This window comes from Pediculus humanus, genomic scaffold (genome assembly GCF_000006295.1).
Source record: "Pediculus humanus corporis 1103172107512 genomic scaffold, whole genome shotgun sequence".
In the NCBI taxonomy this organism is placed as follows: Eukaryota; Metazoa; Arthropoda; class Insecta; order Psocodea; family Pediculidae; genus Pediculus; species Pediculus humanus.
In genome coordinates this window covers 54,721-68,181 of record NW_002987128.1, presented here as the reverse complement: position 1 = coordinate 68,181, position 13,461 = coordinate 54,721, and the positions used below count along the sequence as shown (strand labels likewise).

The 13,461-nt window shown below is 27.1% G+C and overlaps 3 protein-coding genes across 3 annotated transcripts; 2 read left to right on the top strand and 1 right to left on the bottom strand.

The window, feature by feature from the left end:
• Positions 1-3,119: 3,119 nt before the first annotated feature.
• Positions 3,120-8,276, top strand: Phum_PHUM163750 (sin3a-associated protein sap130, putative; the record flags this gene model as incomplete). The annotated part of the gene is made up of 16 exons (XM_002424886.1): positions 3,120-3,354; positions 3,451-3,582; positions 3,676-4,049; positions 4,261-4,383; positions 4,834-5,035; positions 5,114-5,317; positions 5,387-5,733; positions 5,854-5,989; positions 6,113-6,283; positions 6,374-6,664; positions 6,790-6,979; positions 7,071-7,355; positions 7,434-7,738; positions 7,822-7,934; positions 8,027-8,169; positions 8,243-8,276. The coding sequence occupies 16 exons, from the start codon at positions 3,120-3,122 to the stop codon at positions 8,274-8,276; spliced, it is 3,285 nt and encodes a 1,094-aa protein (XP_002424931.1).
• Positions 8,277-9,133: 857 nt separating this feature from the next.
• Positions 9,134-10,716, bottom strand: Phum_PHUM163740 (26S proteasome regulatory subunit S3, putative; the record flags this gene model as incomplete). Its single annotated transcript, XM_002424885.1, has 2 exons — positions 9,134-10,623; positions 10,689-10,716. 2 exons carry the CDS (start codon positions 10,714-10,716, stop codon positions 9,134-9,136), a joined length of 1,518 nt encoding a protein of 505 aa, XP_002424930.1.
• A 303-nt stretch (positions 10,717-11,019) lies between these two features.
• On the top strand, positions 11,020-13,078 carry Phum_PHUM163730 (ubiquitin-protein ligase BRE1A, putative; the record flags this gene model as incomplete). Its single annotated transcript, XM_002424884.1, has 7 exons — positions 11,020-11,096; positions 11,179-11,318; positions 11,439-11,602; positions 11,688-12,135; positions 12,268-12,422; positions 12,595-12,854; positions 12,964-13,078. 7 exons carry the CDS (start codon positions 11,020-11,022, stop codon positions 13,076-13,078), a joined length of 1,359 nt encoding a protein of 452 aa, XP_002424929.1.
• Positions 13,079-13,461: the final 383 nt, after the last annotated feature.

The window sequence follows — 13,461 nt, the reverse complement described above, 5'->3', positions numbered from 1 at the left end:
GCAAGCTTGATAATATAGTGGTGGTAAATAATAGTTAATCACTGACCATTGCAATTAATTTTAATTATTATTATTATTTAATTTAATTTAATTTAATTTAATTTAAATATATATAGGTAAGTTGAAATAAAAAAAAAAAATGGATTTAAAAAGAAAATTAATTATACTTACACAGTTTAGTTTTTAATTTTTTTTTTTAACTGGAATTTTTTTTTTTTTAAATATTTTATATTTGTATATTTATTTTTTTTTCTCTGTCTTTTGCAATTGTTGGGTTTTTCATTTAACAAATTAATTAAAAATAAATTTAACAAAAAAACAAAAAAAAAAAGGAAAATATTTTTATTATAAAAATAATTTTTTGCAGTTTCTTTTTGCTTTTAATAAATTTATACTCATGTGTTAATAATTAATAAAAATAAATAATAACGAATAGAAGAAAATTAGGTGCTAAAAAAGTGATTGATTGATTGTAAAAAAAAAAAAATTGAATTTAAATACTTAAAATTTATTTTTTAATAATTTTTTATTATTATTTTCAAATCGTTATTATTTTAATATGAGGCTAAAAAAATTCATTTTTTTTTATTTATTTATATTATTAACGAGGGTATTATTTGATTCAAGCAACAACAACAATTGGGTAATTGATTGGGTAGTCTTTAAATTAATTATATTAAATTAAATTAAATCACAAAATGAAAAGACTAAAAAAAAATTAAACGAAATTTATTTAATAGTCATGACGATTTTAATTTAATAAGAAAAAAAAGATTGCCAATTTTTTTTTTTTTTTTTGTTGTAAAAATTAATAAATTAATCAATATGTGTTGTAAAAAAAATACGTTTAATTCATATATACATATATAAATATTAAAAAAAAAAAAAAATTAGTTTAAAAACCTTGAATTAGTGTTAAAAATAAAAAAATAAAGTTATCTCCATTAAAAAAAAAAAATTTTTTGTATCGGAAAATATCGGAAAATTCGTTATAATAATTCATATCAAATTTAAAAAATATAATAAATTTGGTAAAAAAAAAAAAAAAATTGACAATTACTAAGATATTTAAATAAAATGTGAATTTTAATCGAAGAATATAAGACAATATAATAATAATAATAATAATAATAATAATAATAAAATCAGATTTTTTTTTGATTAAAATAATGTGATTGATAATGATATTGATGAATGATATCGTATAAAAATTTATACGATTTTTATGTATTATTTATAATATTATTTATTTTTTATTAACAAAATTGCAATGGTTTAAATGAAATTCAATACTTATTAAGGTAAAAAGTCCCCCCCTCCCCCCGTTATTGTTCTATAATTCTATTTTTACTCTTTTTTTTTTATTATAATTATTATTATTATGAAGGGGGAAAAAAAACGATAACAAAAGTGATTTGAACAAAATTTATTATAATCAAATCCCAATTGTTTTTACCTTTTTAATTATACGATATATAAGTCAAATGTGAATATTTTGTTATATTTGTATGTAATTAATAGATGTAATTATTTTTTATAATTAAGATTATCAGTCGAAAAAAATAATAAAAAAACTTATTATTATTATTATTACTAGTTATAGTGCATTTGATGTTCAAATGCATAAATACCGTTAAATTATCGATATATGCAAGATTATTATTTAATTATTAAGGGTTACACCAGAAAACATTGAGATCAGAATAAAAATTTTTAATTGTCAACATATTTTTTAAAAATGCTTCCTCTTAAACAACAAGTATATATTTTATATTCAGGTCTATAATATCAACATTTTTTTTTTATTGCTTTAAATATTGAGTTCAATAATTATAATTATAATTTAAAATTTATATATAAAATTAAATCGGAAATTTTCGTTTGTAAATTAATTACAAGTGTTTTTTTTTTTTTTTTAAATTATAAGAAAAAAAATTAAACTATTTATTTCATTGAAAATTTTACATATATATATATATATTTTTTTTGTCTAATTTTAAATAATATTTTATTGTCATAATATTTTGTAAATCAAATAATGTATGAATCAGATTTATCTTGTGTACAGAAAAAATAGTATATAAAAAAAAAAAGTAAAATAAATAAAAAAAGTCTAAGCGCATTTTCATTTTTAATTTTTAATTTTTTCTGCTTTGATTAATTAACTTTTATTTTTTAGATAATTGCAAGAAAAATACATGGTAAATGTAAAATTATTTAAAATTAATTGTTGTTTAAAATTAAAGTTGACTTAAAATACAAATGGCTGTGTGTGACGTCACAGCTGCATAAAACAAAATGAATGCGAAGTTGACGTAAAATCGTATTGTTGCAAGTTTTTGCTTCGATGCAGATATTCTTTATAGAATGCCGACAAAAAAATTGAACGCTTTCTATTTCGTAGTTTCTGAACGCATTTAATGTGTTGAAGGAATTTTCGGTTAAGATGTAATGGCATCAAAATATATATATCTCAGGTACAGTTAATAATTAATCGTGGTTACTTAAAATAATATTGTCTTATAAAGAAATACAATTTTTAATGTAATTGAATTAAAGAAAAGTGTTTGATTTTTGATAGAATAATGATTATAGTGACTACCCTTCTCAGCTGTATGTGCCAAGAGACGTACAATTTAAGAACGCTTTGATGCAAACGACTTTAAATCAGTTTTTTAGTGCTTAATTTGTTTGTTCAGACTATATAGTACTGTGCTTTTTAGCTAATTTAAATTTATAAATTTTAAAACTTTCAAACAACTATAATTTATTATTCTCCCCTCCAATTCATCTTCAATGAATATGGTAACACGTACTTCTGAGAATTTATTTGATTCGCGTGATTATTAATTTTATTTGTAGTTTTTGTCTTTTTTTTTTTTTTAATAAATCAATTAATAATAGTTATAGATACAATAATAGTCGAAAAGTAAATGCAATTGACAATCATATTGATCTCATCATTATTTGCTAATGTTATTAGGCACAGGACTGATTCTCAAAAAATAATTTGATGTATTTTTTAAAAGTTTTTTAAAAATTGTCTTAAGTTGTTTTATTTTTTTTTAGATTATAATTTTATTTATTTTTTTTTTTTTTAGATAAATGAATTGTGAAATATGAGTTCAATTGAATCTGCTTCCATGCCTGGTACAGAGGTCTCTGAAAAAACTCCTGTTGACTTTGGAACCAAAGCTGTTTCATTAAAGGCTCAAACTGATTCTGCAAGGTTATTGCAAAACACCAGCCAAATTAGAAGTGTTTCTGCACATGGCAATATTAGGCCAACATTGGCTTTAAATACTACTCTTACATCTACTCCTGTTTTGTCTAGCATTGCACCTCCAAAAGCAGGTTTGTAATTTTTAAATCTTTTAAAATTATTGAATGGAAAAAAGATTTTATATGAATTGCAGGAAATCAATTTTTTATATATATTATTTTTTTTAGTTGTAACAAGGGTAGCTGCTACATCTGCAGAAAGTAATATTTCAGTAATGGGGTCTTTAACTAGACCACCTCTTCCTGCTACAGCTGTGTCTTCTGTATCTCATGTTACAACATCATACCATGTACCAAGAGGTAAATTATTTTCATTTTTTGTTTAAACTACTTTATTTATTTAAATTTAAAAAACGTTAAATTTTTTTTTTTTTTTTTTGAATTATTTTTCAGGTTCCGTGCAAGTTTCTAATATAACAAGTAGACAAAATCAAGGTAGATCATTTGTTACTCTTCAGCCTGTTGGGATGTCTTCAGCTCCTACTACTGGCACAAGTTTTGTGCCCAGTGTTAGAACATCTAGTCCCAGTACAACAGCTCCAAGGGTTCCAAGTCCAATGCAACAATCGTCTAATTGGTCATCGAATCCAGCAAATAATGTTATTACTGTTCCACGTTGTATTTCTCCAATTACTTCTATTTCTCGTGCTTGTTCTATTCCTTCAAGAACATTAGTATCAACATCAAAGCCTCTAAATCAACAACAAATTCATAGAACAACAGAAGCTCCTAGACCTTTATTATTGCACGCACCTGCACAAAAGCCAGTGACTCTGACACAAGCCACCCAGGTATATTTACTTATTTGTATAAAAAAATTAAAAAAAACATCATTTCAAGATTTTTTTATTAAATTACTTAGGTTAAAAACTTGTCAAAAGAAATTTTTGAATTAGTAATCAATTCTTTTGTATCTATCATTTTCTGGAAAAATTAAACTTTTCTATTAAATTTAGCCTTGTACTGGTTTACTTCCAGCTTCATATATCTACAGACAAATCTATAAAAGTTCCGTCAGTCACTCAGGTGTTGCCTTTAAGGCCACCATCTATAACAAATTCAGGATTTATTGGACAAAAACAGGGTTCTACAATTGTGCAGGTTAATGTTTTCCCATCTGCTTTACTTTCTCTGATTTAGTAATTAGTATTTTACAGTGTTTGTGATAGTTTTTTAAGCCATATTATTACTAAACCAGTTATTACCGTGTTATTACTCTGCAGTATGTATGATCTTGGCATTTAATGCAAATCTTTTATTATGATAATATGCCAATTTTATATATACTAATATCATACTTTTTATTATCTTATTTCTTTTTACAACAAAAATATTTCTTAAATAAATTTTTTAAAAATTAAAGGTACATATTAGTAAATTATCAGAGAAATGAGTTTTTGGTCAATTCATTTAAATTTTGTGTTCTAGCCCGTAGTTTTTTCATTAAAAATAATTTTTTTTATTTTATTATTTAAAATTTACTTAAAAGTTTTGCTGCCAAAAAATTAAAAAACAGTCTAGATTATTAATTTTTAAATATATTTATTTTAGAGTGCCGTTTCTTCCACTACCGTTTTAACTACTCCAGTCCGTCTAAATGTTTCAAATTCTCAGCCACCATTAATATCTACGCAAAGAGTTGCAATGTCTGCTACTCCGGGTACTGTATTGGCTTCTCGAATCACGGTTCCCACCGTAACAACTGGAACTGCTCAAGCTGTGACTTTAAGCGGCCAACCACGCATTCCCAGCGGTAAGTTAATTTTAACATAAGTTTTTTTTTTTTTAAACTTTGAATTTCTAAGTTGAATTTTTTTTTGGTAATTATTAGCTCTCGGTCAAGGGACGGTAATTGCTGCATCAAGTAGAGTAGGAAGTAACAATGCGGTTTCTCAAACAACATCTGTGATACCAGCACAAACACGACTGGTTGCAGGGCAGAATACAATTATTGCAACTCCCGCCAGAATAGGTACACAAATTGTTGGAGCCCAACCAGCGGTACTGACAGCCACCGCCAGAATCGCGAGTGCCGGTTTGTAAAATTAATAAAAATGCTTGTTTCAATCTGTAAAAATTAGTTTAATAAATATCACCTTTTTAGGCACTACAGTTCTGTCAACGTCAAAACCCACAATGATTAGTTCTCAAACTGCTGTTATGACTACTGCTACAAGAATGCCTGTAACAGGCGTATCCAATCACCAACCTACTACCACCAGAGTTATGACTTCGACAACTAACAGTAACCTCACCAGGTTTACAGTCTCAACGGCGATGCCATCCACGAGGTCTACTACTTCAATAACCAGTCAAATTACTGCCGCCACAACAACTTCAAGATTATCTTCTACGCCAAGTCAATCAACAGGAATTGTAGTTCACCCCCAAATCATGGTCAATGCTACTAAGTCACTTCATGGTGCCAATCATTTGACTGGTAGTAGACCTGTACAAATACATAATACGGGAACGGGTCAGAAAGTACGTTTTTTATTCATTTTTATTAGATTTTAAAATGTAAAAAAAAATTTTTAGTTTCTCCAATCTTTATGTTATAATTATTTTTAGCTAATTACCCAGGCATTGCATGGACCGATACAAATAACTCAATCTCCTGTAAATATAGCTTCTTCTAAAGTTATAACTCAGCCCTCTCAAAATGCTCTTCAAACTACTATTACAACAACTGTTGCTAGTAAGCCAAGTACGTATTACCTACCAAATTTAGGTTTATATTACATGTTAATAAATTTTAATCAGAATAATTGCACAAAATTAATTTAATTTTTTTTTTAATTTTCAGTATGTTACACTTCTACAACTTCAGTAACAACAAGACCTGTTGCAGTAGTAGCGTCGCAATCGATTTCCATTGCCAAAATATTTCCTCAAAGTTCAGGAACTACGACAACTGTTGCCGATAGCGAGGTTTCTGCTTCTCAATCAGTTCAACCTCCTTCTTCCAGTGTATATATTCATAGAACCTTATCATCACCTGGTAAGTTTTACATTTTATTGTGTAAGATTTTACTTTCTTTTTTAACTACTTTTTCTAATATAGTTAAAAATGTTATAAATTAATTTTAAGGTCTTGTGTGCACAGCTTCATCACTTGCTTCTACTAATGCCCCAACACTATCGACGTACACTTTACCAGGAGGAGCATCTTATTTTTATGAAGCACCTAGTGGTTACCAACTTGCAACCGATGCTCCATTAGTAGCACGTCCATTATCTCCTGATACACCTTTGGTATCCAGACAGTTATCATCAGAAGGACCCCTTATAGCCAGACCTTTTACACCCGGCAGTAACACGTTTGTGTCTCAAGCATCGAATAGTGCGGGAAGCTTACGTTCTAATACTATTTCAGGGCATGGTAAATGTTCAATGGAATTCATTTTAAATTTAAAAGAAAAAAAAATTCTTGAAATACTTAATAAGTTTATTTGTTTTTGTAAAATTTAAATTCATTAATTATTTTTTACGAAAAATTCTTTTTAGGCCTGATTGCAGCTCCTCAACATATGCGATTTAATTCGGTTATGATTGTCGATCAAGCCGCTGTGACTGTTCAGCCTAGTTATTCCAGTGAGAATTCTACTCTTATGATCAGTGAAAGCCCTCTAACCTCAGTGTCTAAATTAAACTCATCTCCTCGTCCTAGTATATTAAGAAAGCGTGATAATGAAGCGTACGTATTAAATAAATAAATAAATAAAAATAACTTATACGATTTGAAGAAAAAATAAAACTAAATTTTTTTTTTGTAAACTGAATTACAGATCTCCAGCCAAAGCTACAAAAAATTTAACTCCTGTTTTATCATCAACATCTGTAAGTCGAAGTGCGTCGCCTTCTCCTCCTTCTTTGCATGTTGACACTAATCAACAATCGAATGACCATGGGCCTTCCTCGAACGGATCAACCACTATTTCCGCAACTTCTTCTCCGGGACCCGATGATCCAGCAGAGAACATAATGCCCGTCATCAAAACTGAATTCAATGAAGATGTTGATAGGCCACCTGTAGAAATGAGCCCTAGAAAGAAACCGAGAAAGCAATTATTGTTAGTTTTTTTTTTAATACTCCTCGATGTGTGTACCATAAATTGTTCTTTTAACGAATTGTATTATTATTGTTTTAGGAATGATGCAAACGATGCTATCGAAATGGAATTTATTAGCGACGAAAGGATAAAAAAGGAGAGGGAAGATGAAGACGTGCCGGCTGATAAAGTATATGTTGTGAAAAGGCCTAATGTTTCATTGTTACATAGCTACAAACATAATTGGAAATCTCGCCACAATCACTTTTTACGATACAGCGATGTAAAGCCTAAAGATGAAAGACGGCCGACCGTTACGGATTTGGCCAATCAAAAGCAAGTTGTTCAAAAGGTTAACGGGTGGAAAATATATCATTTGAGTACTCAAATGGAAGATTTAGTAAGTTTACAAATCTATTTCATTCAAAACAAAGAAACGTCTGATAAATTTTTTAATTTATTCAAATATTTTTTGTTCGGTTTGCAGTCCGAAATGGAGTCACACGTTTTGGATCGTTTATCCAGCATGCTCCAAGCAATGGACAGGAGTCTTTGCAAAGATATCGAGAAGATGTAAATCGAGTTAACGATCTTATTATGGTAATAAAATGTTTTGAATTTTGGTCTTTTGAATTACAGTCTTTATGAATTATTGTTTTTGTTCATGGTTATGATTGATTTTCTTTTTCAAGGGTAATATTCAAAGGAGTAAAGTAATTAAAGATCAAATGCAGGAAGCTAAAACGCAAATGATGAAAGTATTCGATCATAAAGTTCACGTTTCTGAAATAATAAGCAGATGTGCAAGTAAAAGAAATTTTAAGAAAAGAGATAAGTATTAAAAAAAAAAAAAAAAAAAAAAAAAAGTGACAAATATATATATAAATGAAATTTTAATTAATTAATAGAGTGCCCATAAGTGTTAAAAAAAATAAACTGTGAATGAACAAATGAAAGAAGAACTATTGAGTGCAAATAAGTTTATATATATATATATATTTAAAGTTTATTTTATGTAAAATTGTATTTAAAAAAAAAAAAAGAAGAAAAAAAAAGAAAAAAAAAAAAAACTTTGTCCTAAATTTTTATTTCATAAAAAAAATTGTATTAATAAATACTGGTAATGCCATTTTATTGTAAATTTTATTATTATTATTATTATTACTAACTAAAATTAAAATGTATTTTATAATTTTCGAAAATTTAAAAAAATTTTATATTTTTATATATATATATATATATAAATTCTCTTCTTGGCAGTTTAATTAATTTTTTATGTACATATTTAGTTAGTTAAAATTATATTTTTTGACTTGGTTATTTATAAAAAAAAAAAAAAATAGGAACCAATAAACCAAAATTTTATATGTTTTAAAATATTGAAATTTTCACATTACAATAGTAACGTATAAATTATATCGGTAAGAAAATAATTGGGGGGGGGAAAAAAAGTTTTTTAAAAAGTTTACAGTCACGTAAAACTTCATTCTAACTCAAAATTAAAAAATTATTATTAAATTTCAATTATTCAGTCATTTAAAAAAAATAAATTTATATTTTAATGATTTTATATAAGTTAAATAAATTATTTTAAATTTTTAGTAAGGTCCAAAAATAAAAAAAACTTGAATAAAAAAAAAATTTTTTTTTAATGAATATTATTAAATATTATAATTAAAGTAAAGTTTAAACTGTAAATAATATAATTTTAGTGATAAGTTTTTTTAAAAAAAAAAACAAAAAATCAACTTCACACTGTAAAGAGTTTCTTTTTTTTTGTTATAAATACTTTTTGACTTTCAAGGGAAGTCATCATCTTCTTCTGCCATTTCTTTTGCTAGCTCTAAATCTTGTTGTTCTCTTTCTCTTCTTTCTTCAGCCGATTCTAAATCTTTTCCATAAGATTTTGGAGGGTATCTCATCGCTTTTACACTTTGATTGTGAAGATCAAGACAAAATGATATTCTTTGATGGAAAGCAAGTTGGGGTTCTCTTGTGCAATAAATGTCACAAGTTTCTTTGCTTCTCATTGTACCCGTTTCTGGATCTAAGGTTGCTTCAATGACACCATCTCTAATTGCTTTTGCCACTATAAATTCTGCATCCTCAGGTGAGTCTAGCCCTAGTTTTTTAGCTATATCAGCTGGTGATATTCTAACATAAGACAATCCTATTGATCTTATAGCTGTTTTTATAACATTATGACGTAATCTATGAATTAAAGTCGATGTATGATCTGCTTCAAACTGTGGTTTAAAATTTTCTAAAACTTCGCTAAAATGATGAAGATCTCCAAGTCTTACAGCTTGAGTCAGCTGAAAATAAGGAGCTAATGCTTTTCTAAGTGTTGCTTGCCTAAATATTTGTCGCTCGGGAATATCCCCTAATAATAAATCAACTGTAACAGCTAATTTTTGACATGTTTGTCTAAATCCAACTGCAGCTGTTTGAGGAGCTTTTCTCATCGCTTGAACCAAGTGCTTATGTGCAGCTGAGTATTCTAGTCTTGCTGCTTTAATGCATCCAAGATAATATAAAAATCTTGCCCATTCATTATTACTTGCAGATTCTGGGAAAACTGATTTTGATACCAGTTTATCAGCTTGATCATATAAATTGTAATGAAGGTAATTTCGAAGAATGCAATTAATTAATACAGCTTGGCCCTCAAAGTCATTTCTAAGAGTAGCAGTTCTTAATCTGCTATGAAGAAATCCTCTTATTTTGTCAAGTTGATTAGTGAGCTCGTAAGATCGTGAATGATAAAAGTAACATTTGGCTGCCATTAAATCTAAGCTTCTTCTGTTTTGTGCTGTTATTTTTGTCATTAAAGCATCTGAACATTTTACAGCAAGTTCATTTTTTTGAGAATCCAAAAGTTTTATTAATACCAATAAGTGAATATATGCATCTACTTCAGGCAATAAAGTAGTTGGACTCTTTATACCTCTGACGCGTTGATTTCCAGGAGTGTCAATATCCATGGGAGAACCAGATCCTTCTACAAAAGATAATAGAGCATCTCTTTCGCTTGTTGAGTGAGAATAAAAATGATTAATGACACCCCTTAACACTGAAGGATTTAACTTTCTTCTGGTATTCGGTAATGCTCGTAATACCCTAAGTGCAAATCTCGGTTCTTTAGATTGCACGGTTTTTTCTATTTGCCTAGCTTGCTCGCGGAGATCTTGTATGCTCACCAAATCAGTATCCTTTTTTGAAGAATTTTCATTATCGGCTAAACTCTCGGGGCTTTTCATCTCAATATCAGTATCTGCAGTCATTATTTCTAAAATTTAGCAATCTACAATAAAAACTATTTAATAATTGTGCTGGTCACTCTGCAAAATAAACTAACTACGTTCAGAAATTCAAACAGCATGAATTAGAAGCACCAACTCCAATATTTAAAAAACGTTTTAATGGGTAAAAAAAAAAAAGAAAGTTTATAAATAATTACGGCGAAAATTTAAAAAATATTAATTATTTGAAAACCTGTGAATTAATTTAAATAAAATATAATGACTTGCAATATTGTGGACTTAAAGTCGACTTGTTGCCTGTTAAGTTCTTATTCTGCGAATTATTACATTGCGCCCGTTCATACAACAGTCATGAAAAATTTCTTAATACTATAAATTATTGCAATTTGTTTTTGTTTTAAACTCATAATAAATCAGAAGTAATGGACGATACAGAGAAAAGAAAGGTTGCTGAGCTTTTAAAAGAAATGAGGAGTACAAATAATGATGGTAATGAAAGGTAAATTATTAAAAGTTTTTTTGAAAATACGTTACTTCGATTTCATTGTTTTTAGAAAATATTTATTTTGAATCTTATTTAGTGCCACCACAGAATCACGACTTAACTGGATGTACAAAGGGCCACTGGATACCATCAACAGAGAAGAGTATTTATTAGGCAAATCTATAGACAAATCATTTGAAGTTTTAAATTTTGGCGGTGACATAGAAAATTCAGGCAGTAATATAGAACAGTGTAAATAATTTTTTTTCAATTCCAACATTTTATTAAAAATTCATTTTAAATTCTCTTTTAAATAACGTATAAATGAATTATAATTATATATTTTTGAAATTTTAGCTAATATTCCTAAGCGATTACTTCAAAAAACTGAAAATACTGAACAAGTTGACATTGCAAAAAAAATTTTAGAAGATCCTTTGTATGCTATCAGGCAAAAAGAATTAGAAGCCAGAAAACAACTTTTAAATAATCCAGTGAAATTAAAACAAATAAAGCAAATGGTGATTTATTGCAAAAATAATTGTATTTTTTAAAATGTTTCATTTTTTCTTCAAATTATTTTATAAGTTGTATTTTATTTTTTAGCTCTTAAAAAAACATCAAGATAGTAAGTCTCATAAGAATCACAAAAAATCATCTAACAAAGTTAAAAAGTTAAATTTAAAAATTGCCAAAATGTTAAAAAAATTTTCTGATGATGAAAAACAAAAAGCATTGAAAGTTATTTTAAAGCCAAGATCATTAAGCTCTTCTAGTGATTCTTTAACAGGAGAAAAAAGTAAAAATAATTCACTAAAGAAAAAAAAAAAAAAGAAAAAATATTCATTGAATGATTCCGATTCCTCTACTCAAAGCTCAATAAGCAGTGACTCAGCCTCTAGCAGCAGCAGCAGCAGCAGCAGTAGTAATGAGGAATATTTTGAAAATTGTAAAAATAGAAAATATGAAAAAAAGTATAAAAAAAGAAAAAGTGAAAAAACGCGGAAAAGAAAATATGAAAGCACTTCTTCTGATTCTGATAGTTCGAAAAACAGTAAAAAAATTAGAAAAAAAAAAGAAGATAAAAGGTCAATTTCTTCAATTAGGGATTATAATACTACAGTAAATAATAAATATAAAAATTCAACAAATTATAAAGAAAAACATAATTCAAATAATTTTAAAGTGAAAGATGATAAAAAAGACTGTAATGAAACAAGGAATAAAAACAAAATTGACAAAAATGAAGTGGCAAGAAAAGGAAGATCTGATGACTATAAATCGGATTCATCGAATAATAAGAATACGGAAAAGAATAAAATTGATAATTATGGATTAATGGTAAGTTTATATTTGAAAAAAATTTTTTTTAAATTAAATTTTAATTAGTCGCTTTATGTTATCATGCTTAGCATTTGCTAATTAATTCCTTTTTTTAATTGAAATGAGTTAAATTAAAATGAGAATTTTATAAAGTTGTCCACAATTAATAAATTTACCTTGAAAATTTCAGATGCCGGATGGTTCTAGTCCGATTTCAAAAAAAAAATATTCAACTCCTCCTAGATATGAAAAACCAGTAGAAAACAAAGTAAAGCCAGATTTTCACAAAGAATCAAAACCATTATCTGAAAAAGAAAAAAAAAGAAAATTGAAAGAAATGATGGAAGATGCGAAAATAAGAAAAAAAGAAAGAGAGAAAAGTATGGCTCATCATAGAAAAATCGAAGCAGAGGAGGAAAAACTTGAAAATTATGATGATGACTTTATGAGGTTTTTTTTTTTTTACACTTTACACTCATCAGTTAATTACAGTTAATTTAATTTTACAGTTTTTTCATTGATATTAGTTTAAATCTTTGATTTAATTGATTTTTTGCAGGAGACAAATTTCTCAGCTTACATCTCGAAATACAATGGCTGACCGTATTAAAGCTAACAAAAACAATATTCAAAGGTCTAACAATTCTATGAACAGCAGTTTCATGAAAAGATGAAAAGTCCAAAAAGGGTAATTGAATACTGTTTAAGTAGTTATCAGTTTCACTAAACGATGCAAATTAATTTGAAATGATGTTTAATTTTCAGAAATGAATGTCGAAGCTTTATAGAAAATTTTTAAAAATTTCAAATCGATAATTATATAAAAATTAAGTAATACAATTGAATTTTTTTTTGCGACGTGTTAAAAATATTTTTTGTGCGGGACTTTACACAGTGCTAGTATATTTTTAAAATTTATAAATTTTTTTTAATATAAATGATATTTTGAGAATGTTTTGTCATAAAAATATTTTTTTTTTAAATTTTACATCGAGATCATTCAAGTGATTACATACCGTGTAGATTGTGTACGAATTTCCGTTACCATGGAAACATT